Consider the following 26,870-nt stretch of genomic DNA (forward strand, 5'->3'; position numbering starts at 1 on the left):
CTGCAGGAGATGAGAGTGTCTTTACATGGTACCGAGAAAGCCCTCTTTTTTGCTACACTTTAAATCGATGATTTTTGCATTGCTTTGCTCTCAGCAAGAGCAACCTGATTCCATAGTCCAAATAAGCACTGCCTTCCCAAACTGTCCCATGCCCGCGACACCGCACCCGCCCGTGTTTCCTTCCACAGGCTTCTGTTCCAGTCGCCACTGCTGTAGCATGGCAGGCTGCTGCGCCGCCAGCGGTGTGCCAGTGGGCATCCGGCTCCCAACCCCCACCACAGGGGCTGCTTCTAGACACTCCTGGCCTCGTCTGTCTTACGCTGGGTTCCTCTGGAAGCAGACTCTGAGGCAGAGATTTATGTGCAGGATTTTATCAGGAGTGCTCTCAGAAAATAAAGTCCCAGGAGCGTGTGAGGGAAGAAGGGTGGTGCAGGGAAGCAGCTTAACCACAATGCAGTTGCTGCACAGGCCTCAGCCAATCCTCTGAGAGGCTCAGGAGCTGGGGGTGCTATGCAGTTATCCTGTTGGAGGCAAAGCCTTGATCTTAAGGGGGAAAGTCTGGGCGGCACACCACAGTATGCACTACAGAAATCTCCCAAGGTCCCAGAGTTAGCGGTAGCAACGCTGAGGTTTGCACCAAGAAGCTGGCTTTCCTAACCTCCGTTAAACCACTAGTAAACACCACGACGAAGGCCTTGAGAGGCTAAACTCAAGCAGCTGATTTGAGGACCTGCAAAGAAGCTCAAGTAGGGTAAAGAATGGTTCTTCATTCTTTCAACACATACTTAAGCATTTTGTTTTTATTTTTTTAGGAAGTGAGGATAAAGTAGTGAAAAAACCAGACCCCTAGTGTTCATTATGCTTGTATTTTGGTATATGCAGGGTGTGTGTGTGTGTGTGTGTGTGTGTGTGTGTGTGTGTTGTAGGGCCCTAAGACGATAAAGAAGAGGAGGAAAGTGGAGAGGAAGTCAGGACGGGACCTTGAGTCAGACCAGTAAACGAAGTGAGGAAGGGACCCAGAAGATGCATGGGGTGAGAGCTGACAGAAGTGCACTTGGCCCAGTTCCCGCCCCACCCAGCCCGGTCCTCCCAGCAAACCGCACCACCCCACCCCCATCCACCTGGTGCCCCCCCCACGCCTGGTTCCCCCCCACCCCTCCCTGAGAACCACCAAGTTCCCCCCTCACCCAGTCTCCTCTGCGTTGCCTCACCACTCGCTGCCCACTCCTGCCGCCCCCCACTCGCTGCTCCCATCCCCGTATACCCCTCAGGTCCCGCAACTCCTTGTACCCTAGCTGTGGTCAGCCCCCTCTCTGTCCTTTCCTATCCCACCTCTAAGACAGACCCTGCCCCTCTCCAGGTCTCGGCCAATAGGCAGTTGGGGTCGCACTGTGGGCGGAGCCGTCCTGCTCGGCCCTTCTGCCGGCTCTCCACCAATGGGGAGCTGAGCAGGACCAATGGGCGGCCACGAGGGTGGAGCCGGGAGGCGGGGGCACCCCAGACCTGGCGGCCGCCGGGTAGGGCGCAGAGCGCCGGGACTGCGCGGCCGCTTGGGCTCGGGCTACTCCGCTGGGCTCCACGCGCGAATTCCGACCAGCATGGCGGTGGAGGAAGAGGGTCTTCGGGTCTTTCAGAGCGTGAAGATCAAGATCGGTGGGTGCCCGGGGGCCGGCGGGGGCAGCGGGGTCTTCGCAGGTCTCACGGCGGGCGCTTCCAGGTCCCCCGAGCCACTCCTGGAGATGAGCGCTCCTCGGTTGAGGTCCCTCCCGCACCTCCCGGGGACTGCTGGTCCGCTGGTTGCGTCCCCTCCGCACCTCCTGGTGACTGCCGGTCAGTTGGCTGCGTCCCCTCCACCTCCTCAAGGACCCGCGGGTCCGCCAACCACGGCCCCTCCCCACCTTTCCCAGAGCTCTGTGACTGGGCCGAGCCGGTCCTGGAGGCTTCGGGAGACTCAGCTCCCCGCACCTTCTCTGCGCCGAAAGCGACCCCAAGTCCCTGGAGGTGCAGTGTCAGAGGTGGGGTCGCCTGTATGGAGGGAGTGGTGCGTTGCAGGACGCGGGGTTCCGTCCCCACTGGGAGTGTGTGCATGAGTGTGCGCATTAGTGGGGACTCTGGATGCGTGTATTTCAGGTGCCAAATCCACCTATCTCAGGGTTTGACATCTCTCCTCAGCTGCTGCACCCAGAAACTTCCTTTTCTTCGAATGTGTAAGCTCTTCCACATTTTCCCCCAGGGGGATGGGGCTGGGTCTGGCTGCGTACTGGTTGCCTGTGTGTGCACACGTCGTGTGGTTAGATGTGCGTGTATGTGTTTTGTGTGTGCATGTGTCTCTGTATGCACACATCTGTGTAGGTGAGTGTTTTTCTGTGTGCATCTGAACGTGCGGAACACACTCTGGCCCAGCGCTCCCTCAGGGCAGGGCTACACTGGAGCCACCCCTCCCCCACCTTCCATTGAGAACTGGCGAGGGAGGTTTTGGCCACCAGGGCTTTCCATTCAGGCAGGCCCTGTCACCCGGGAGGATTCTGCTTTTCTCACCGGACTCCAGAGCTGGGGGAGGGAAATGAAATGCAGATTCTGGAGTGGGCTGTAGGGCTATATCTGGACTTCCTGGGTTTAACTGGAGAGATTTGCTTTTTGCCAGTTCTGTTTTATCTTGGGAGGGTGATGTGCAAGTTTTCCCCCTCAAAACAAGATCGGTGTCTGGAATTACTGATACCTTAATGCCATGAACGTGCCGGGTGAAAGGACAGTTCGTGTTGGAGAGGGCTTCTGAGGCCCCAGAGTGTCGTCCTCCTCGGGTCCTTCTTGCCTACTGAAATCCCTGTCCCTGGGAGTGCTCCACATTCCCAGCTATTCCCTTGTGAAGAGGGGCCGCAGGGAACAGAGCCAGGCACCCAGTGCCTGCTGAAGTGTCAGTTGTTGATGACATTTGATGCTGCCCGAGGAATTCTAGCTACCCTAAATCAGCGTGTTGTTTCCTGTCTGCTTTATTTTGGTTTATGGATCATTGCTGAGACACTGTTGATATTTGGCTCAGAAGCACTGCAGATAGGATGTGGCAGCACTTCAGCCTTGAGGAGTCAGCCTGGAGAGGGTTTCTCTTGCTTGCTTGGGTGAAGTCTGCTGCATTCTCACACCGTGGGAGTCAGCGCTGAACTCCGCCTGAAGTGGGGGCAGGGGAAGTGCCTCTGTTAGGGTTCCTTCAGGCGAGAGCCCCCACTCAGTGCCTGGGTAGAGTGAGTTGGGTGGGGGGCCCTGGATTTGAGGTTCTTCCTTAATCAAGAGGAGAAGGTGTGGGCATTGGAGTGGGTGGGGGTGTGGGGGAATGTGCCAGGGTTCTGGGTGCAGCAGGCAGGAATGGGTCTGGGGACTGTGTGGGCTGGTCCAGCACAGCCAGCCAGCTCAGACTCTAATCAAGGTTTCCGGAGTGTTGGTTTGTTGAGCAGAGAGCATTGATTTATTTTCAGGATGGCATAGTGCGTGAAACAGGAGGGCCAGGAGACACCCAAAGGTCCTGGGGAGCAGCCCCACTGGTCTGTCGCGTGCATGCTCCTGGGAGGGTCCCAGACCCCAACACAGAGGGGCCTGGTGTGGAAGAAGGGGACCAGAAGACACTGCTTGGTTAGGCGAACTCTTGTGTGCTCCACTTTAAACAAGCGAGAGAAACACCCGGCTCAGCTGAGGATTAGTGTGGTGACTGGAACATCTGCCATCTCTAACCCCATGTGGGGACTGGGTATTGTTAGAGTCTTTGGAGCCTCCCCCACTCCCCGCCCGCCCCCTGTGTCTGGGAGCTATAGCAGGGAGGCAGAAATGCCTGTGCACCGGCTCTCCAACTCGGTGGACGCGGTTCCAGCTCTGAGAAGCCCATTGTCTCTCTCTTCTGAGGAGCGACTTTGCCTACAATGCTGGGCTACAGGGGTGCGACCTCTGTGTCTCGCCTTTGTGGCTGGGGGCATGCAGGGAGCCAGGGCCCATGCATGGAACAGGCAGGGCCTCCTCCTGCTTCTGAGCACAGAAGTGGACGAGGCTGTGCTGCTGAGTTAGAGCCTGGGCTGGGCTGGAGACCCTGAAGGTGACCTGTGAGTGGGCCGATTTGGGGCATAGTCTTATTTCACTTGAGGGAAAGCCTTTTAGCAGAATAGGCTGATGATGATCCCGAGGGAGGTGGTGTGCTCATTTCTTATCCTAGTCCTCTGTTTGTGCCTGGTCTCCGCTCTGACTTGCCTGGATGCCCTGATCTTGAAGGCGTGGCGATGAGGGGCACTGTAGTTGGTTTGGGGGAGGGGCAGATGTGCATGAGACACTGCATACAAGGTCACATGCATGCTCGCCTCTCCTTCGGAGAGACACTGGCTGAGTGGTCCATTCATCTCTGAGCCTTGTCTCCAGGCTAGCTGGCTGCATGCCCCATGTCTGCTGTTGGCCTGCTAGATGACCCAGGGCAAGTATCCTCCCCTTTCAGAGCCTCGTTTTTCCATCTGCAAAATGCAGGCTCTTATTGTCTCCTGCATCCGGTGGGAGCTTATAAGACACTGTTGTTCAGGCTTACATGAACGCCCGCCCCCCTCACTCACCGAAAAAGACAAAATGAAAAGTTCTCCCTAGAGTTATACCACTACGCAATATCACTGCTGTTGCTAAGAAAAAGGGCAGAGCACTTTGGAGGAGATGAAGAGTTTTTTTAGGTGTGGGAGCCTTGGCCTTTACAGTTTAAATGTTTTGGTAAGTTTTGGAAAGTTTGATGGTACTTGGTTTCATTGAGAGGCTAAAGTTGGGGGAAATGGGAAAAAAAATCTCTTTTTTAACTCTTCCCCTTTCTTTTTCCTTCCACCTTTTACAAATGAGATAATATATAAGAAAGTACGAAATGCGGTACGAAGTGAGGTTTTTTTTTATTGTAGCTTTTGAATCCTGCTCTTGAAGAACATGTTTTGTTTTCCCCACTTAAGTCTTGCAGTGTTTTTTAAAAAATATTTTGTTTATTTATTTTTAGAGAGCAGGGAAGGGAGGGAGGAAGAGAGGAAAAGAAACACCAGTGTGTGGTTGCCTCCCACGCCCCACAACTGGGCACCCGGCCTACAACCCAGGCATGTGCCCTGACTGGGAATCGAACCAGCAACCCTTTGGTTCACAGGCCAGCACTCAGTCCACTGAGCCACACCAGCCAGGGCTGCAGTGTTATTTCGGATAGCTCTTCAGGACACTTACCAATCTCAAACATTGTCTGTCTTTGGTACCAGTTATTACCTGTTTTTACACCAGCGTCTCATGTTGTGTAAACTGAATGTGCTTCCTGCGAGATGACACTTTGAGGAAGTGTGTTCTTCTGACTTCCATGAGTCAGGACTTCAGCACTGGGGGGGGAAGCCACTGGGAGATTTGTGGGTGCTGACAGGGAAGAGCCCACCATGACAGTACTGCTGCTGGGCAGTGCTATTTGGGACCCCGTGCTCCTTTGGGCATTGCAAGATAGTCTCTTGTCCCCGGTGATGTTTTCCTTTGCCGTAGTAATTGCTATTCTCTTTTAGGTGTCATCTTATCTTGATAAATGTCTTCAATTAAGAGCAACATACAAAGGTGTTTCTCTCAAGCCAAAAAAAAAAAAAAAGCCTAGCCTTGTACTTCAGAGTGCAAGGAAATCAGGTTAAATACCAGAGCACCCCAGCTCTCCGTCTGAGGGTGCAGTTTGGGTCTGTTGTGTGTGTCCCCTGTGAGTCCGAGCTCCGCCTGCTTCCTTGAGCTGCAGGCCTTCCTCCGACCCGGTCAGTCTCCCCCTTCCTTCTCCTTGGATCTGGTGCAGCTGCTGCTCTGGTGCACAGTGGGCCCCGTACAAGCTTTCCCGTTCCTTCTGTGAAAGATTAGAGCTTGTCCACCAAGAAGGGTGATGGGAGTCTGGGTCCAGCATGGGCACATTGGAGCTGACAGTCGCTCCCGTTCAGTAAAACGCGGCTCTGTGTGGGGGCCTGCCCTAGCCTCTGCCCTCCCTCCGCCTAGTCGCAGACACAATCCCACCAGGGTAGGAAGTCCCTCAGGCAGGGCATGGAGTGAGAGAACAGGGAACCGTGGCCAGGGTCCCTAGTCTGTGCCTCCCTTGGCCATTCAGCCGGTAGGAGGGGACATGGTGGACAGATTAGACCACAGGGGTTGGGACCTCAGGGGTCTAAGTCCGCTCTGCTAAAAGTGTGGCATTTAACCTGATTTCCTCCATGGGGAACAGTGTTGTGACCATCACAGGGTCCCGTAAGGATCAGATGGGGGGGGGGGTGCTGCTCAATAGGTTAAAATAGTTCTTGGCACCAGTAGTGTCTTCATGGGGTTAAGAAGGAATTGTTTTCTCAATTCCTAGAGAAGCGTTTTATGAATTTAAGAGAGTGACATCAGTGACGTTAGTGTGCGTGCGCCGTGGACAGTGTAAGAAGCGGCCATACTGGCCACATGTGGTTCTTGGCATCAGGGCTTTTATATTCTCTTGAGCTTTTTGATGCTAAAATTAACCTGGATATTCTATTAACCGAGCTCAGCTAGCTGCCTGTGCTATTTTTAACCCCTAAAGACGAATGTGCAGAACCTGGGCTGAGCCTGGGGAACGGCCAGGCGCAGGGCCAAGGGTGATTTCAGCCTGTGGCTCCAGGTTTTGCCTGGGCGGGAGGGTGGGTTTGCTGTGCAAGTGTGTGGGGGTGGAGAGGGATGCAGACTCTCAGAGACTAGTTTGTGCGTATTAATCTCACTGTAACGTGAGTTCTCACAACTCCATGACTTTGACTTTGAGGCAGGGGGACTTAGAGAATTTAAATAATCTGCCCAAAGTCACCAAGACTGTAAGAGTGGAACTGAGATTTGAACCCACTCTTGTGCTAGGCCAACATTCTTGTTCTCTTCATCACTTAATACTATATCTTTTTATTGCCTGTGATTTTGGATTTGAATAGTAGTGACGGTGGTTGGGGTGGGGTGGGGAAGGGCTGGGAAGGAGAGAAGTGCTGACTTTGCAGGGGATGCTGGCCTGGTTGCTCTGAGACACTGGTCAGGGGGTGCTGGGGCAGGAGTTGGAGAGGAGGAACTTTGTGAAGATGGGATCTTGAAGATGGTTCTCCAAGCAGGGCCACCAGCAGCCCAGGGACGTTAGGAAAAGGCATTGGGCAGGTCAGCCCTACCTGGGCTCCTGAGGCAGCCCTGTAGATGGAATCAGTTGTCTGGGATATAGCATTTGGTAGAAGATGTTTAGGTTTGCTTCTCTGAAGCTAATGAGGCATTTGAGTGTGTCAAAACTCACACCTTCCTTAAGGTACTTGGGGAATGAGGGCACTGGCGCATCGTGTCTTCGTCGTAAGATGTGCGCGGGTTTAAATTTTTTAAAAAATTGATTTTAGAGAGAGGGGAAGGGAGGGAGAGAAGCATCGATCGGTTGCCTCTTATAGGTACCCTGACCGGGAACCCAGGCGTGTGCCCTGTCCAGGAATCGGAACCCGTAACCTTTCAGGTTATGGTGTGATGCTCTAACCACCTGAGCCACACAGGTCACGGCTCTGCCTCAGTCTCTTTGTCAAAGTGGAGAGTAAAACCTTTTGCAGGGAGCTTATGACGTTGTGTGAACAAAGGCACTTCCACTGCTCTGATGCTTACCCATAGGTGTTACTAGTACAACTTGAGGCACCAGTTTGAAGCTGTTTGTTAATGTTACTCTTGTAACAAATTAGACTTCTCACTAGACAAATATAGACATCTGCTCTTTGTGCAGTTGCAGGTGGGTAAGACAAGGCATCAGGGGAAAAGCAGCCTTGAACTTGGGGTGCAGAGTTTGAAGGAGGGAGTCACTCTGTGATGCAGTGTGCAGTGCACGCAGCTTTGGGGGACAGTGGTTGGCTGGAGCAGTCTGTGAGGCCGTGGTTAGGCCTCCGGCTCTGAGTGGGTAGAATGGGACATGTGGATGGCCTTATGGGGACTTCGATGTCGAGTCCTGCAGGTGCTGGTCACCCCTGGAGAGTCCAAGGTGAGAGAGCAGGCGTAAGATTGTGGCGCTTGGTGTGAAGGGGGCATCCTCACTTGGTTGTCTAGTTCTGTGCACCCCCTTGGCAGGGTGGGGGGTCTCTACTCGGCACAGGAAAGGAGGAGCTCACAGCATGCCCGAGCGTTCTGACTTTGACTGGTAGGTAGAGATGCACAGGAATTTCATGGCATCACGACAGTCAGGGTCAAATGAACGAAGAGCAGAAGTGAAAACAAAGTATATGCATTTGGAAGGGTGATGATGTTACGGTGCTTCCACAGCATGGAATATTATGCAGCTTTCCACGGAATGAGTTAGAGCCAAGCCAGGCCACTCCACGTGTGGGAGGTTCCATAGGGTACGACTAGAAACAAAAGCAAAATACAGAAAGTCTTATCTCAGCTCATCCCCTGAAAGAGTAACAAAAGCCAGATAAGTGATGTGGAGATAAAGACCTACCCAAGCCCGTCATCAGTCGGACTGCCTATCCTAGGAAGAGGGAAACAAGTAAATACAAGGTTTGTTTCAAAAGAGCAAGGACATGAATGCATGCATGTGAAATTTTGTATATAGATAGGTAAACGGAGACTTTAAAAATACAACGGCTTTGAAAATGGAAAGAAGAATGCTCTGTAGAGGAACCATGACCCAGAAGATGAAATAATTTACCTGGATGGTAGAAGGCTCGCTCCGTGTAGGAAAAGTGCGGGAGAGACAGGAGCAGGGCCGCCGCCAGAGTCCAGAAATGAGGGAGTCAAGAAGCCAAGCACAGCAAAGGCTGTCGGAGTGGAGGGCCTTGGGCTGGCTCCCGCCCGAGAGGGGCTTAGCACCGGCTCTGACATGCTGAGCGGGTTTGGGGCTCCAGCTGCTGTTTTTAGGAAACTGTGACACAGTGACAGGGAGCTTCAAGTCCTGTCATCCACAGCAGAGCGTCCGGTGCTTGTCTTTAAGTGTGAGGCAGCTTCCAAAATTAACAGTTAACACAGTCTGACTCCTTAGAAATAGGTGACGAGTGTCTCCCGGTTCCTGGCTTCCCAGCTCGCCTCATAGGCTGGAACCTGGGAAGTGGTTTGCACAGGACGGTTGTTAGGTCTCACTTAAGCCTACGCAGGGATCAGCGTGGCTGGGGAGCTTTTGGTTGGACTGTTTTTTCATCCTTGCTGGACATGCTGGATCATCAAGAGGGCTGTGGGGTCAAAGACAGCGATTCCTCGTTCTTTGAGTGTCTGAAAGTACTAGGTGTGGTTCTGCATGCAGAGCTGGATTCCTGGGGCCGCAGTTCTGGCTGTCCTGAAATGAGACATTAGTTCCAGTTTTCGGGTAAGTCGCAGCCCCACACTGGGGGCAGCCAGCCTGCTGGTGTGAGAGTGTGCTTGGTCAGTGCTGCATCTCAACACGTGAAACGTGTTGTTATGGGTCCGTGTGCCCCCAGGAGTCCAGCAGGGGATGGAGGCCGCACTCAGGGTTACCCAGTCCATCCGAACCTTTCCCAGAGACAGAGCACAGCGCCCTTCCCTCTGAGTCAGTTGAGGAATGACTTGTGCCTGTGTTTTCCTCCTCACGTTGTTTCTGTTCCTGTTGCGGAATAACTTCCCAAGGGTAAAGAACTGTTCTGTCTTGGCTCCCACTTGCCAGTGGGATGAAATACACGTGCCAGGCGACGCTGCTTTCCTAACCAGGTGACTGCATCCCCCTGCGTGCTTTCTGCTCAGCAGCCGCCAGCGCACCGGGACCAGGACCAAGTCACCAGGCCTTTCCTGAGAACCATCTTCCCTCCAGCTGTCCTCAGGGACTGACAGGATTCTGGGACTGGGCTCAGGCTTCTGGATTCTTCCGGACATGTATCAGGGTTGAGGATGCTAATTATCAGTGTATCTCTTTCTGGAACGTTGTTTTTGGACTCATGTGGCTTTTTTGTAAGTTGCCACATGGGTCCAATTAGGTGTGATCTGTGTGCTGGACGCTTGAGTCAGGGCCAGTTTCTCCTTCCTTGTCGTTATAAAAGCCAGCGAGACTGACCTCCAGTGACCCCCACACAGCCAAGCCCATCATACAGTTGAGGATGCTATACGTTTCCCCCAGATCTTCTCTTCAGCTTAGTTTTGTGGTTTTCTTTTCTTCTGAGGTAAAAGATTTCATTTTTCTTTTTAGCTTTTGTGGTTTCTCCTTTCAGTTCCAAATCTGTTGCTGGGAGGCACCAGAACAGCCAATTTGTTTGATTTTGTGCACACTGGCCGTTGCACTCTGCCGGGTCAGGCGTGGCACAGGGAGCCGTGGACACTCTGAGTGACAGAGAGACGGCCCCGGTGGTTGTGTCCCAGTCTTGTGCCGGAGCCTCCCAGGGTCACACAGCAACACAGTTGGTGACTGCCGGAGTTGTCCTGTGATGAACTTATAATCACCCAGGCTCAGGCGCTTCTGTGGTTGGCCTTCCTGGGTGTGTATCAAATCACTTCCTCAAACAGGAGATAGCTGACTTCCCACCCGAGGCCTTCTCCTTCTCAGTGTCTGTAAATGAGCATTTATGGGTCTTACTCAGCAGAGCAACACTTTCTCATGAACCTGTGGCCCTCGAGAGGCCAGGACAGCTGGGGGCTTACAGCCTGCTGACCCACTTCCCAGCCCAGTGTCGAGCTGCCTGAAATGCCTGATCGACTTCCGAGACCGAGCTTCCAACGAGGGCTCTGCGCAGGGCAGGGCAGGCGGGACTCGGGCAGAGCGGGGCGGTTAAAATTGGGTATGCGGGAGGGTGGTTCGGCCCAGGCCCCCAAGCCTCGGGGCATCTGTTTATGTTGGCCCAGCTAAACTGGGGCTTTCCAAGGCTCGGGTCAGACTGTGGAGCAGAGCTGTTAGCAGAGATCCAGGAATAAGAACTGGTTCCAGAAACGCCATCAGTGTGCAAGACCCCAGGGGACCTGGCCAGGCTGGCTTCTTGTGAGAGGCCTGAGGAGGATGCTGTGTTGGGCCGGTTTTCCCATGGCCTCCGGGATGGGGGCTGGGCGGGGAATTCCAGATTGCTGGGGACTGGGCTGGCAGGCACAGCATTCTCAGGGGGCCCTGCTGACCTGGCCTGGGGCCAACTGCCATAAATGGTTTTTAACTCAGGATCAAACAATTGGGTATTTTATCTACTTTATAGGGGCGAGCTTCAAAGGCAGTAAATTCTGCTTATAGGATGTTCACATGGAAAACACACACCACACTCCGTAAGCCCTGACCGGCTTCTGGACAGCATGCATCCTGAGGTTGGTTGGGGCTTATGGAGGAGCAAAGTGTTCGAAGTCTTTCCTCAGGGCCGCTCGCTGCGAAGCAGAGGGTTTAGCTGATGGAGGGAGGTGTCCATCTTTACTTCCCTGACATGGTCTGCTCTTGCGGTGTGTGTACACACACAGGCACACGTGAGCACATTACACAGATGAGCACACACAGAGGCACACGTGCAACCTGTGCACAAATACAGGGCACATGTGCACACCCATGAAAGATATGTGCCCGCTACCGTGTAACACACGTGCACACACGTGGGGCCTGTTTCAGGGGCAGAGGTGCGCAGTGCTGTGTGCACACGCTAGGAGGGAGGTGGAAGGGAGGCTCACAGCGGCTTCTGCCGACCCTTTCCCCTCAGCTGAGATCCGTGGCCCCAGGGGACCGGCCTTGTGTGCCAGAGGAATACGTGTGGCGTTTAGAAACGGTTCCTGTTTCTCAAGCAAGCCTTAATCTTATTTTGTCTTCCTGACGTGGTGGAGGCTGCAGAGACACGGCAGACAGTCACATGGCCCCTGCGGTCCTGATCCCCGGGGGCCTCTGGGTGTGTGTTTGGGGACGCCTGAAGTCTTGAGAGCCCTGCGGGCTGCTTGGTGAGGCCCCCGCTGCCTGCCCTGGGACCCCACGGCTGGGGCATCGGCCTTTCCATTTTCTGTGATTTGAGAGCTTTTCTGCAGTTGTTTCTGATTTTTTAATATTTTGTATTTGAATCAGAAACCATTCACTTTTTAGGCCCAAATGTCTGGCCTGTTCTCTCAGTTGACTGGAGGCAGGTGGGAGTTCCCAGTCTTTCACCAGCTCTGAGGACCCCGGGCTGGGCTGAGCCAGGGGTAGAATATACTGGAATTCAGGTGAGAGGGTTGTTACTCTAGGGAAAATGTGAAAAGGAAACCATTGCCAAAGCTGGTACTGGAGCTTCGGTTAGAAGTGACCAGTGGTGGCCTGCCTCGCCCCCTAGAAGTTTGCTCCCTGCCGGGGAACATGGTCCGGTGTCAGTAGGGGGAAGGCAACCCTTGGACCATTCTGTAGGTTTTGATGAGAAGTTCATTCCACAGAGGGGTTTGCATGTGGGCTCTTGCTTCATACCAGACTTCATTGTTACAAATCCCAGGAACTAACAGCTTACCTCTGTGAGAGCCCCCAGCCTGGCAGTCCAGCCAGAGCTTCCCTGGAAGGTGGCGGGGGGCTTGCCTGGAGGATTCACTCTGAGCTGGGTGGACTACAGGTGGCTCCACTGTCCCCTTGCCGTTGTAGTTACACGGTGATGGCTCCCTCGGAACCCGTGGGAGGTGATGGTCAGAAGACCTCGCAGCTTCCTGAGCACCCCCAGCTGGCTCCATCCATCTGGAATCTGCGGCATTCCTTTCTCTGTTCATCATTTCCTGCTCCGCTCAGCTCTGCGTCAAGTATTTGGAGAAAGAGTTTCAGCATTTGGACCCGAGAACGTGTTTGTGCATGTCCTGACTGGAAATAAAGGGTCGTGTGGGAAGAGAAAAAACACTTGCTGTTATGTTTTTGCTCAGTCTCTTGGTTTTCCGTTTGTTTTGCTTCTTGAAGTATATTCCAGTGTTCTCTTCAGGGAAGCCTGTTCTCTCTCCTGTGCCCTTCCTGGGCAAGCAGACGCTCAGTCCAGAGCTGAGGGGAGCCTGCTGGGGGTCTGGTGCCTTGAAGTAGACTAGTCTTTTATTTATTTCCCATCTGATCATTATTCACTGTAATCAGTAATAATTGAGTATTCCGTGTTTCTCCTGGTTTTCCTTTAATTTCTTGGGACCCTGGCGTAGTGGCATCCCCCTGCCCCCTGCCTTTCCGTGAGCCACCCTCTCCCCAGCCCGTTCGGCTTTCTTGTCGGTAACCGCACTAGAAACTGCTGGTTTTGTGAGCGTGAGAATGCCGTTGTTTTTGAAGTGGGCCGTATGGGCTAATTTTCAGCAGAGAGGGCCGGGTAGCAGCGAGCTGGGTCACTGCTTCTTCATGGACAGTCGTCTGAGCTCATGGGTCTCGGAAGCCCCGTCTCTTGCTTTAGAACCTAGTCCAAGACTTCAGCGTCACCACGGCCTGACAGTGGGGCCGGCACTGCTGATGAGCTACAGTGTTTCAGAACTATGTGGGAAATGTCTGGAGGCGTCTAATCTGGTAGGTATTTTGGGGTGTGTAAATATGTATTGATTTTGTGTGTTAGGCGTGGGGGTGGGCCCCGATGGGGTAGCACTCAGAAGTCAGGGTAAGGCAGATGGATTTTGAGGGTCAATACAAGGCAATGAATGACAGGAACTTTTAATTTGGTTTTAGGCATTAATCACAAGTACCAGTTGGAAAAAAGTTAGTTTTCAGAAGTTCTCCTCCTGTTAGAAAGTACTCATGGGTTGCTTAGGTGGCAGTTCTGAATCCCATGGGCTGTTAGCCGAAGTCGGCCGGGGGGTCCGATGTTTGCCATCCTGAGTCTTTCATGGAGTGGGAGTCCGCCCTTAAATGCTTCATGTGGGCCTGTGGGGACAGAAGCTGGGGATTTTATGGAAGGCAAAGAAAATAGAGGCTTTGCCTTCCAGGGTGTTAGAGGCCAACTCACTGTCCCAGTCATGCATGTGTGGGGACAGTAATAGTGGGGACTTCTCAGGTCTCGGGGAGATGAGCGCTCCTTTGTGCTAAGGTAGGCTGAGACGGGTCTAAGCCGCCTTCCTGTTCTCCCAGAAACATACACCTGGGTGTGGACACACACGCACGCACACTTGTGCGTGTACGCACATGTATACACACTGCGGACAATGTATTTTCCAAACCAGAAAATTCTCACAACTGACAGAAACTATACGTGCAGAATTCATTTTTAATTTACATAGTGGCTCCCACTGAATAAGAGCAGAGCTTTCATCATTAGAAATAAATCAAACATTCACTCAGTGTTTTGCCTATTCTGAAGTTTCATCTGTCCTTGAGTGCAGTTTCCCCACATTTTAACAGTCCTGAAGAAAGGATGCTTTGACAGGCGACTGTCTGATTGTCAGTGTTCCCGTTTTCCTTGGGGGGAGACCACACCAGTCTGTCCCAGAGCAGAGGCTTCTTAGGTTCCTTGACATGCCATTCTCCTTGGAGAGCAGAAGGAGGGAAGGCTGCGGATGGGGTCTGCGGATTGCCAGGAGGGCAGAGCAGGACGTGACTTTGTATGTTTATGTTTGTGTGTGTGTTTCAGAGTTACACACCACCTTCAGGTAAAATAGGGCCCGTTGGACATGGGGGGGGGCTGGCTCAGAGGGACGGGCTGCACACTTGTACCATCGGCTTGCTCTCCAGGGGGACCCCGGGATGTCGCCAGCTCCACTGTGGGCTGCTCCTGAGCCTGTGTGTTCTCTTCATGGAGAGGGTCATGCTGCTGCTTTAAGCATGCTGGGTATGACTTAGAAGTGGAGCATTAACCCAGAAGCACACGCACACACGTAAGTGCAGTTTTGTGGGAACAGATATGTCTGTAGCAACGTACGAACTAGGAAGCTGTGTTTTCCTTCACAATGCAATGGGAGAAGGGAATGGAAGGGGTTTCTGACTTCTGGGCTAGTAATAAAGCATTTCATGTCGTTAAAAACAATTCACACAAGGCCGCGTGTGTTGTGGGAGAAACTGGAAAAACAGCGGCCACACCACTCAGTTTGATACTGTGGACTTTAAGTGACAATTGAGGTTAGTTAGAGTGTTGTTTTGAATTCTGTCGCTTTTTTTTCTGGATCATTCAATGGCTTTATCTGTGGCACAAAGCCCTTATGACAGGAAGTGAGTATTAATGAATCAATTAACTATTTTAGGAACTATAGGAAGTTAGGACGAGACTACATTAGGGCACGCAGGCACGCCCCCCTTCCCCCAAACACAGGGACGAAAACACAAGCATTGCTTCTGTGTGCTGGGACGCCGATAACTGCTCTGACCTCCAGCTGTTATTCTTGGGTCCTTGAGGCACTATATTCATGTGCTAACTACACCCAGACATGCCAGAGAAAACCATTACTTCTCTCACACTTAGGGACAAGGCTGTTAATATTGGGTCACTGGGTGCAAGTTTGAGTTGCAGATTCCCCTTTGGCAAAGGAAGCCCTCAGTAGGCTAGAGGTTCTTGTAAATGGCTAGGCCTTGCCTTGTGTCCCTTGCAGCAGTGACCATGGCCTCTGCATGGGGCTGGGCTGCCTGCCTGGGGTGCTTTCTGCACAAGGATGCCAGAGCAGTTTGGCCGGAGAAGTTTCTAGAGTCACACTAGTTGAGCTCCCTTCTCTCCTCCTCAGGATTAATTGGGAGTTCTGGATCATTTTATTGGTGATTTAGAGTCTGCACATGGAAATGGGGCTACTGAGAAATCAACGCCAAACACGTTTTGGAGGGAGTATGTTCAATCTACTCTCAAGTTTATACTAAAAACTTGCGTAAATTTCATTCGCGGATAAGAGTAAACAAAGATTAATGAAGGATGAAGAAAACCAAGTTGCATTTATGAGTAAAATTAAATGCATGATAATGCCCCAGTCATTTTTACCTGTGCATTTGAAAGGCCAGCCAAGAATAAGGTATTTTTTAAGGTAGAACGAGGGCCCTGGCCCATTTTGCACCATTTAGCAAGCGCACTGCTAGGTTTTGGGGCTGCACCCGACGCGCCGCCAGAGCTAGGCAGTGCCCACTTCTCCGGCCCCTTCTGGTCAGGAGCCATTGCTGATTACCTCTCCTCATTCCCATCCCCCACCCGCGCCGCTCCCCTTCCATGTGCGAGGCTGAGATGACCCAGAGTCCTTTCCAAGATAGTTTTGGACTCAAGTCTAATAAAGGAAACCCCAGGAAATCCAGAATAGAAAGTTAGCACATGACAAGAGGAAATTCATTTTGAGCTCACAGATAAATTTGTGGTTTGGCTTTCTAATGTCGTAGTGAACGGTACCCACGAGAGCACTGATAGTGTAGTGCCCTCGTGGAGGGCAGGGAGTGTTGTTCAGGTGGCCCCAGTACCCGACACACTTGTCTGCTTGAATTGTACACACCTGATAATGGTTTGTGGAGTAAAACAGTGGATATTGTGCAAGCGAACAAACAAATGTGTAGTATAAACTGTTCCACAATCATGCGATTTGAGTTACAAAGATTGTCAATCTGGTTTTCTCATTAGCATGTTTCTCTCTTTTATTTTTTTAAATTCTTGTTTATTCCATTACAGTTGTCCCAATTTTTCCCCCTTTGCCCTCCTCCACCCATCCCGCCCCCGAGTCCCACACAGTCCCTACTCTCTTTTTTTAGAAGTTTGTCAAGAGCAACTTGGTTATTCCAGATGGGCTTAGCAGGTATCTGCATGACATTTCAAATCTATTTCTTTGACGTTTCTTTTGTTTCTTGTCACCATTCTACAGGCACAGGTAATGTGCTGTCAAAGTGTGACATGTCAGGTTGCTGTCACTGAATGCTCGGAGGATGCACAGGGCTGTGCAGGGAAGACCCCAGGCCAGGATGGCTGGGTCAGAGTGTCTGCTGGGTTATGTGTCTGCGGGGTTAGGGTGCCGGAGGAGCTGGGGGTGGGCCCTGGGGGTAGGGGTGGGTCTCTGAAGCCCGAGGTGCTATGTGTGGGCCTTTCCCAGGAAGGAGGTGATATCCACGAATGAGCTGTACCAGTGCCTTTGGGCCCGGGAGTTGTTGTGGCTCGTGACCCAGTGCTGCTCATGTGAGCTGTCCCAGGACCACCCCCAGCTGCCTCCCCTAGTCAGGAAAGGCTTCCCTGTGCTGCCTCCTCTCAGCTCCGGGTCACCTTTCTGCAGAAGAGCTTAGCTCTCCCCTCTGATCTTAGTGCCCCCCTGCCCGGTTACCCCCAGCACCCCTTGCTCTGTGCCTCCAGACCCCTGCCCTTGTATCACTCAGCCACCCCTTTCCTGTCCCTTTACATGTCTCCCCTACCCCATTCTCCTTCTGAAGGGCAAGGTCTCCCTCCTTCTGAGGTTCCTCTTGGAAACCTTTGCTCTGAGAGCTGAGACTGAGGCTGGGCCACCTTCACCTCTGCTGCCTTTGGGAGGGGAGGCAGCTACGTTCACCTGCAGGTGGGCTAGGACGGGACCTGCTGAAGCAGGGCTGCCATGCCCAGCCTCCCTTCCCGGAATTCTTCCCCTCAACCCAGGCTCTCAAGTGTGGTCCCCACACCGGCAGCATTACCTGGGAACTCGTTTGATGAGCAGGTGTTCAGGCCCCACCTCAGACCTACAAAAGCAGGAACTTGGGGCAAGGCCTGGCCATCTTTGTTTCCAGGGCCTCCCGACGCAGTGGGAGTCTGAGGGCCCCCGGTCTGAAGCACGCCATTCCGTCCCAGCTGAGCCTCCTGCACTGTCATCAGTGGAGAGTGCCCCTCATCACAAGCTGTGCACCAGCTCTGGGGACAGGGACCCTGACTTTTCTGGGTGAAAATCGTCCATCAGCTGCCAGGTTCCAGCTCCCTTGGGATATGTGAGGAACTGGCCCAGCGCAGCTGTAGCAGCTCAGGGAAGGAGCCCCTTACCGGGAACTCTGTCTGGGCGCTGTGCCAGCACCCATTAGCAGTAGATGGAGAGTTTTGTTCCCTTATCTCTATCTGGTGTCACCAAATTGGTCTGATTGCACACCAGCGTTTCCCCTGCAGACTGCTCAGCGGCCCCAGTCTTAGGTGCCAGCGGGGCCCGTGGGCCCGAGTCAACAGGACCGTGCCCCATGCCTCACCGCCCAAAGGGGCCTCTCTGCTTTTTGCCCTTTTCCACTAAAGCCACCACTCCCCCACCTAGTCTTTGGAATCAAAGGGTAGGGTGCAGTCTGTACCACAGCGTACATGGAAGACAGCTTAGCTGATCTTGCTCTGTCTGGGATTACTGCTGCCGTGTGCTGTTACTCCAAACACAGATTTAGGGTTTGACACGCCCCTGGAAGTACCGGCTTCGCTCAAATTGCAGTCGGGAGAACTGTAATTACTGACCTGGGATGGAGGTTACATACTCTGTTATTGCATCTGAGGTTTTTTGAACAGTTGGGTGGTTAGAAGCTCTTTTGGAAAGAAAGATTGTCACACGTGTAGTTGAAAATGCCAAGCCTTTTTTCATGGGTGTTGTGGAGAGGCCAAGTGGGCGTGGGGTGTGGGTAGTGATGCTTCTTTCACAAAGGCACCAGCCCACTAGAATTTTTGTCCGCAGCTTGTTTGTGGCATCGACAACTTGCCATTCGGTGTTTCACCCTCAGCAGCCCTGAGTGACGGTGCAGCTCGACTGCTCTTGCAGAATCTCACAGTGGAATTGTTGGCACAGCCCCGCCTTCAGGGTCTCAGCACCCGAATCTCTCCCATCAGCCCTAGGGGCTGACCAGTCTGTTAGGGTGGATTCAAGGTCTCCAGACAACCATCAGCCAGGGGTCAGCTTGCCATGTGTCCCTGTGCAGTATCCAGGGGCACGTGGGGCTAAGTGACTGCGTGGATGTGCCTCGTGCTGTGCTGGGCGAGGGCTAATGCTGCCCACTCTGACAGCCTCGATGGCTGCTGTGCCTGAGAGTCACACCCAGACATGCTGTGGGGTGTTGGTGTGCAAAACATGTTGCAGTACCCCTGACCCAGCAGAGAAGCCCCTGGGGGCCAGTGCCCACCTCTGTGTCTCCCTAACCCAGCAGAGGAGCCTCTGTGAGCCAGGCTGTCAGAGGTGCGCAAGCGGGATGCACGTCACACTCCCCTGGAGGGCTTCAGAACAACACCAGTGCCCAGTCCACCCCCTGAGGACCTGGCTCCATGGGTCTGGGCTTGGGTGCTTGCAAACTCACCCCCCACCCCGGGAGTGGCGGCTTCTAATTTCTGCCAGGGTGGAGAAGAAGAAGAGGAATGTCAGCGAGGAATGCCGTGGGACTGAGGGTCTGTCACCCTCCTCTTCTCTCCCCTCACATTTCTGCTGGAAGGGTCTCTGGCCCAAATGCCCTTCACTCTCAACCACTGACAATTGCCAGCAACTGTTGGCTTTGCATCTTTTGGGTGCTGTGTGTGTGTGTGTGTGTGTGTATAGAAGTAAACATTTTCACTGAAGAAGATATTTGGGGAGTACAGAAAAGCAAAGTTAGAATATGAAAAGTTATAATTCCACATTGGGTGCCTTTTGTCTGGGTAAACACCAGACACTCCCTTTCAGCAGGCAAGACTGGACTGTCACTATGTCCGGCTGGCTAAGACACAGGGCACACTGAGGGGGTACCTGTTGCAAGGATGCTCTGAGTATGAGTGTCCCGTATGGGTCCAAAGCTGTCAGTGCAATGCTTAAAGCTTAGGGACCCTCCGCCCCTTATCAAAGAGCACCCCCCCTCCCCCTGGCGTGTGGAGCCTGCTGCAGCCTCTGCTTGGAAGCCGGAGCTGGAAGGGACTGACGACAGTATTTAGAGAGTGGAGGGCCTGGCCTCAGCTTCAAACTCAGCTTCAGTGATTGTGCAAGGCCTTAGTGCAACGTTAGGAGGGCAAGTTTAAAGTCAGTTGGTCCCAGGTTCAGTTTTAGCTTTGTCAACCAGTTGTGTGCCTTGGGAAAACAGGAACTTAGCCTCTCAGCCTGGTTGCACAGCTACTCTACCTGGAAGAAGATTGAACAGAATTGTAACGTGTCCATGGTACGTGCCACGTAAATGTCGGTGGATTTTATCCTTACGTTCTTGAGCTGTCGTTGGTTTGGGGCTATCTAAACATGACCAGGGTGTATGCTGGAGGTGAGCTTTAGAACTGATGTTGGAGACGAGAGGAGGCTGAGAACAGGGCTCCACATGCTGGACGGGTCCTGGTGTTGATGGAGAAGAACCCAACATAAAGCTGTGAGCGAGTTAGACCCGTGAACGGAATGAAGAAAAGGATGCTCAGTGCTGTTGACGATTTTCTCAGGACAAGACCACAGTGCCAGAGGTTTGGACTGAAATAAAGCCATGTGCATGTGCCACGACTGGGGTGACGTTCTGAGAACTCATTTGTCAAGCCTGGCTCAGTGCTGCCTCTTGTCTGACCTGCAGGGTGGACAGTGCTCAGAGAAGTTTCCCTGAGGAAACTCTTGGGCTTTTGATCCGGTTGCAGGTCGTGAGCAGAAGGAGGTGGGCACCACTTCTGGCTCTGCCCGAACGCACCACGAAGCCCCTCACCACCCGCTGCAGTCCTGGGGGCCGCCTCCTCCTCAGCTCTACGTTGAATTAGGTGACGTCTACATTTGCTGCTAGTTCTGTTATTCTGATATGCCTCGGCAATGAAGTGAATATTTACTGTGATAATTTAGTGGAGCCAGATTTTTATGGAAAGACTGTGATTTACTCCAGGGACATTTTAGGACAGCTCAGAATAACTCAGCTGAATAGCTGTTACTGTGGTTTGGAGAAGTCATCGACGTCCCTGTGTGGGACCCCAGCCCCCAGAGCAAGGCTGCAGCTCCAACAGACCAGCGCCTCTATAGTCACTGTGACCGTGTACACTCAGTGGGTGTCACTCCCTATGGTGTCCTGTCCCCAGGAAAGCTGTACGGTGATGGCAGCGACTGGTTCCTGATCCTAACGTCAGCGGTTCAGACTCTCTTATGGGCTGGTGGGGGCTGAGCAGCACTGAAAAGGCTCCGAATGGTCCTTGTTGAATGCTTACTCTGTGAGTGTGCCGAGGCCATGCTCAGCGTTGGGTAGGCACTATCATCCCTGTTTTACTGATGGAGAAACGGGGGCTTACCGAGACTCTCATACCTGAGATGACAGGAGGGGAGGGCAGCTTGGCCAGGTGCGGGGCCGTTGGCATACGTGCCTGCTTTGGAGAGAACCATGCTTGGCTCCATTCTGGAAAGCTCAGCAGTAATTCGAACCCCTCTCAGGTGGCCCCGAAGTTCATTCTGCCTTTGCAGGGCCCTGCTCACCCTCTGATCCCAGAGGCTTTGAGCTTCTCGGGAGGATTGGGATGTGGGTGGTGGTGGGCCAGGATGCCCTTTCAACTGGGAGCGGAGCTGCCACAAGAACCTCCTGGAGGAGCTCCAAGGAGTCTTGGCCGCCTGCCCGGGTCATGGCGGATGTCCAGGCCGTGGGTGGTGCAGCCCCGGCCCCCGGCCCCGAGGAGAGAAGGAGCTCGGGCCCGGAAGAGCACAGATGTGCGTGTGCAAAGAAAGAGTGTCGCACACTTTGTCCTGGCATGAGGTGCTGACCGTGAAGGAGCAGGCTGTGAGGGTGGAGTCATGTTATAAGAAGGCCGGATACCCAGTGTCAAGTCCACTGCTCACCCATGTGTCAAAGATGTGAAAACATTCAGGGCACGAGGGCTGCGTGCAGGCCGGAGGCTTCTGTGTGATCTTCCCTCCTTTCATCGCATCACAGATGTTCTAGTCAGTCATTTTAACACACACACACACACACACACACACACACACACACACACACACACACCAGTGGTTAGCTGCTTCCTGTGTTTCTAATTCAGGCCACTGCGCAAACCATCTGGAACGTTCCCTCTGCCCTTGGGCCTCCAACTTCCCTGACCCTGTGCCCTTTGCCCTCTGACCTCACAACCTCTGTCCCCGTCTCCCTGTGTGGCTTGACGTCCATTTCTCTGCCTCCTGGTCCCCTGTCCCGGCTGTCGGGGGCCTGCCCGCTTTCTCAGGGCTCTGGCAGGGAGGGCGCACGAGCGGTCTTGGTGGCACGGAGTACTCTTGTCATTCTTAGACGTAACGGTAGGAACTAGGATCGGGGACTTCCTGTGAATGCAGTTCATTTTAATTCATGAAAAATTGTGAATTAGCCCTTGATTGAATAACAAGCAGTCTAGACCAGCCAACGGCTCAGATTCTGAGACGCTAAAAATAGAAGTGGTAGGGGAAGGGAGCAACTGCATGGCGGGCAGAAACTCCAGATGACACCCTGGTGAGCGCCTTTTCCCAGGTAAATGCTGGCTCCCGCGCTCCAGTGGCAGGCAGGCCACCAGGCAGGCCCCCGTTGGGCTGGAGAGCGCTCTCCAGCTGTGCGTTTTAGTCAGGCGGCAGTGGGGGACAGTTTAACTTTAAATGACAGTAAGTGAAAGAATAAACGTGGACTTTTCAGTGTGGGTTTATTAGCTGTAGCTAGACGTTAAACCTGAGAAAATGATTCCCCCGGTGAAAGGGTGCGGTGCCTGCTTTGTGCGTGCCTTAGTGCGCGGAAGCGCGCTCGTAACTTGGAGAGTGAGGAAAGTGAAAGAATTTAAAATAGGTGTTTGCTACATCTATGTCACCTTTATATATGTGTATATACGTATACATGTACATAAAACTTTTAAAATGTTAATCAAGATATTCTTAGGTTACAACAGATAAAACGTATAATAGAGAATACAGAAGCAAATCAAAATATATCCGGGAACCTAATTTATTGTAAAGATGGCATTTTAGTTCCCTGGGGAAAGGGTGGTATATTTAATAAATGGAGTTGGCTTGATTGACTGACTTGAAAAAATGACATCCTACCTCACACCATATAAACAAATTCATACAGAGTAAAGCTTGCAGTGTGAAAAAATAAAACAAATAGCAGGGATATTTTGGAGGATATTGTGAATAACTCTGGAACATGGGAGAACTTTCTAAGTAATTAGTAAACTAAAAGGCTGAAGAGGAAAAGGTGACAGTTGATGATGTAAGAATTTAAAATTTCTGGAGGCGGGCAAAGGGGGAAAAAAAGTGGGGACAACTGTTACCAGCATAAACAATAAAATATAATGTAAATAGAATTAAAAATTTCTGTGTGAAGGGGACACTAAATGACAAGTGGCCCCCCTGAAGGAAATGCCTGTGACACACTTTCATGACTGGCCTGAGCGCAGCAGACCCTGGGCGCTCACACCCTGGACAGACGGGCCATCCAGGGGCACACGGGCTGTGAATGACGGAAGAGAAGAGGCAGGCTGTGCCACCGGGCCCGGCACAGGAACCGGGGCGGGAAGCGCGACCCGCAGCGGCGGCGTCTCTCTGTGGCAGATGTGCGCCCTCTCCGCGCTGCACCGGTCTCTGTGCTGGTCCCCACCAGGGAGGCAGGAGCCGAGCTGTGGGGAGTCTGAGTGCCCTGGGCTGCCAGCTGGCAAGGGCGACTTGAACTTGGTGCCTGCAGGTTGAGTGTTCAGACAGCAGTTGGGGAAATACATCCGCGTTGGTGCCGCCATCCCACGGAACACTGTCGTTCCTAAGAAGGACTGAGATACACCCGCAGGTAGTAACAAAGTTAGCGTATGGTGAAGAGAAAAAAGCTAGCTCGAGAGTCATGTACACCGTGATCCCGGTTTGGTAAACAAGCCCAGAACGCCCCCCTCCCATATATCCACGCATTTATTCCGCCTATGGCTGTAAGGTCACCGAAGGGTCTGCAAGTGCCCGCAGCCAATGGTCAGCGTAGCTTGCAGCTCACAGGTGTGGGGCTAGGCGAGGGGAGGCAAAGGTGGCTTATCTTTTTCCGTATCCTACACTTAGGGAGTGTTACTGGTTGCAGTGGATATGTATTTCCTTTGTAATTAAAAACATTCAAAAATGCATAAAGAAAAAAATGGTTTCTTTATAAAACTTTTAATTCTAAACATAGAGGTTTCTAAAAGGGACTAGGTGTATCATCCAGTCACTGTGGATTATGTCCCTACGGTATGCCCAGAAATGGGATGAGTGACATTGTACAATGTGTCCAGACTTGGACCCCACGTCCTGGCCCAGTGTTGCGGAAGATGCTCTCCCTGATGGAGTCTCCCACTGCCGAACACTTAATGATTTCTTCTTTTCTTGGTCAACATAAATTTGGTTGCAATAAACACTGGTCATTCCTAAATCTTTGTCTTATGGATTATTTTCCTAGAAGACATAGATATTGATTTATTCATGGTTTTAAAAAACTTTTTGAAAAGATTGAGAAATGGCCACTTGGGATTCATGGCCAGGCGTAAGGGGAGGGTGGGAGAGCGGCCTGGAGGCGGTGGCCGCTGCTTTCATTTTTCCTGTACACGTGTGACTCTGGCAACGAAACGCAGGTGCCACCCTGTCAGGCTGCGGGTCACTGAAAATGTGGAATGTCTTTTCAGGGAGATGGGAGGCAGATGGGGGGGTCTTTGTCCCCATATGGGAGGCTGGGGACTGCTGTGGGCAGCTCCACTGTTGTCTGAGGGGCTTCAGAGCCTCTTTCCCCAACAGCCCCTTGCCCTGGGCACTTCTCCCAAAGGTCGGAGGTGCCACCTCACCAGCACCTGTCCTCTGTGCTCTGAGAGCCTCAGCTGATGTTATAAATAAACCTGCCATTTGCTAAGTATACAGCCTCAAAAGGTGAGGCTGCTTGGGGTGGTAGGACAAGTGTGTATGGCACAGGTGTGGCCTGCTGGGGATGTAGCTGGGAGCCCATGGGGGCAGAGGCTTAGGACCTCTAGTGGGGGCTGTCCTCCTACCCCTTCTACCCAAGAGAGCCCTGTCTTCCTTCATCTTTGGGTGGGGAGAGCCCCTTCTATAAGGCCTGTGGAGCAGGAGCTGCTCGCCCTGGGTGGGGCGAAAGCGCTCTCCATGGGTGCCTGGGGTCTGGGTAGTGGGGACAGGCGAGGGCTTATCAGTGCCATGGCCTCTGGCTGGGGAGGGTGCTGGTGACTTGTGTGCAGTCTGTTTGCTGGCGTTTGTGACGTCAGGGCTGCGGAGGAAGGTGCGCTGCACATGATGGTCTCTTTGCACCTAGAACGTGATCTTTCTCTCAGGCATCTTCTACAGTAATAAATGAGAAAGGAAAAACCAATGTTTTAGTTTTACAGTTTCCTCCTATTCTAAAATTACCATTAAGACTCAAACCCAATGGCCTGAGCAGCCTTGGTTTGTGGTTCTTTGTAGGGGAGGGCGGATTAGAGACTGTCTTTGTGGCTGGCTCACTGAAGTCGGGCCAGAGGATCGGGCTGGGGGCGGATGCCCTTGGCAGTCATCCCTGAGGACCAGGGTCAGGCAGAGAGGCCTGTTTCTGCTGGCTGAAGGTTCACATGCAAATAGCCCGGAGGCGCATGCCTTCCCATGGGGTTTCGTGGCCTGTGCTTGCCAATTCCAGCAGTGCCTTGCGGGAGGGGTGCTCTGTCCGTGTGTGTGTGTGTGTTGAGTGACCTTGGGTTTGGCTGCATTGAGCAGTTAGCCCAGGTTGTGGACCCTGCCTCTGTGGCAGGAGCTCTCTTTAGGGCTCGGTCCCCTGGGCCCTGCGCCAGCCTGCAGGTTCCTTTGGAGAATGGAGTTCTCTGGAATAGACAAAACATGCTTCTCGGATTCTTGGTGCATTCGTTGGTGCCCTTGAGCTTTTCAGACCCTTGCACTTTGATCGGACTAGAACTACGTCAAAGGAGGATGATAGGTTCTTTGGAGATGTACCCCCGGCACCACCCAAGGCTGCTCCGAGAGTGTACACTTGCACCCAAAGTCCAGTAGGTGCCAGGCAAATAGGCACACATCCCTCAAAGCATCTCGTGGGACCCTTAAGTATTGTCACGTCAGAGAGCTGGTAAACCCACTTCTCTTCTTGCCACATACCACCCCAACGACAAAAGCAGGTGGATTTGCCGTTTGCTCCCTGGGCAGGTGTGGTGGTCTCAGAGTAACTTGGCGTAGCTTTTGCTCCAATGGGAGGACACTGTAAGCGGGCCCTGACGACACTGGTCCCTGCTCTGGGCCGTGCTGTTTACCCCTTGAGAGCCCAGAGCCGCACACACCTTGTGGTGTGAATCTGGTCTGAGGACTGGCCTTGCGCTGTTTGCTTGTTTTGTCTGATCTCAGCTTGGTCACTCAGAGGGATTCCATGCTTCCCAGACACTGCCGGATGACACGTGGCAAGTTGAGGCATCAGCACACTGCGTGGTGCTTGGAGGGCAGCGGGCGTGAGGGCCAGGAGGTGGGCATCACTCAGGTTGCTGTGCCCGCAGTGCAGGATGCTGCGTCGGGGCATGGCCCCCCTTGGGCCCTCAGCCCAGAGAGTCTGTGCAGCGGGGATGGTTTGGGTCAGGAGCCTGACTCAGGAGCCCCACATCCAGGTGTGAAGGCCCACCCTGCCAGGCCAGTCTGTGTTACCTTGCCCTGAGCCACAGTCAGGATTCGGAACTACCGCTCGATTCCATTTTGGGGGGTGGGCACGTCCTGGCAGCCTGTGTCTGGATCCCCAGGGCTCTACCTCAGGGCAACCTCCACCTCCCAGAGACCAGACCCTTTTCAGAGGAAGCAGACACTGTGTCAGGAAGCCTTGTCCACTTCCATAAGGAAGTAAGTGCCTTTGTGCACGAAGGGCCCTCAGGGGCTAAGTTCATCTCAAAAGGGCACCCAAAGCAGGAAGGACAGAACAGTCCCGTATCTCAGAAACACACACGACTTCTGACCAAGACGCCAGCCTGCAGTGTGGTGAGGAGCCCAGAATACCCGCTGGGTTCAAATTCCACTTCTGCCCCTACCACCCCGGTGACTCTGGGCCAGCTGTTCAACAGCCCTGGGCCTCCGTTCTCCACCTGTGAAGTGGGTGGTGTGGGGGTGCCTAAAGCAGTGCCTTTGCCTGGTGAAGTCTGCGGAGCCAGCAGCATTGTTAGTGATTTGGTGCATCTGGTCAGTGAGTGGAGGACCCCTCGCTCCTTTTACATATGCTGGAAGTAGACGTTCTGCAC

At 53.0% G+C, this 26,870-nt stretch overlaps 1 protein-coding gene across 1 annotated transcript in view; it reads left to right on the forward strand.

The window, feature by feature from the left end:
• The first annotated feature begins 1,511 nt into the window (after window positions 1–1,511).
• The window catches only part of RASA3 (RAS p21 protein activator 3), a 115,243-nt gene continuing 89,884 nt past the window's right edge, over window positions 1,512–26,870 (forward strand). Inside the window, exon 1 of the mRNA XM_053916535.1 lies at window positions 1,512–1,653. Within this exon, the coding sequence (XP_053772510.1) occupies window positions 1,599–1,653 (55 nt within the window). The 5' untranslated portion in view covers window positions 1,512–1,598. The remainder of the gene's footprint in view (window positions 1,654–26,870) is intronic.

This window comes from Desmodus rotundus, chromosome 13 (genome assembly GCF_022682495.2).
Source record: "Desmodus rotundus isolate HL8 chromosome 13, HLdesRot8A.1, whole genome shotgun sequence".
NCBI classification, from domain to species: Eukaryota; Metazoa; Chordata; class Mammalia; order Chiroptera; family Phyllostomidae; genus Desmodus; species Desmodus rotundus.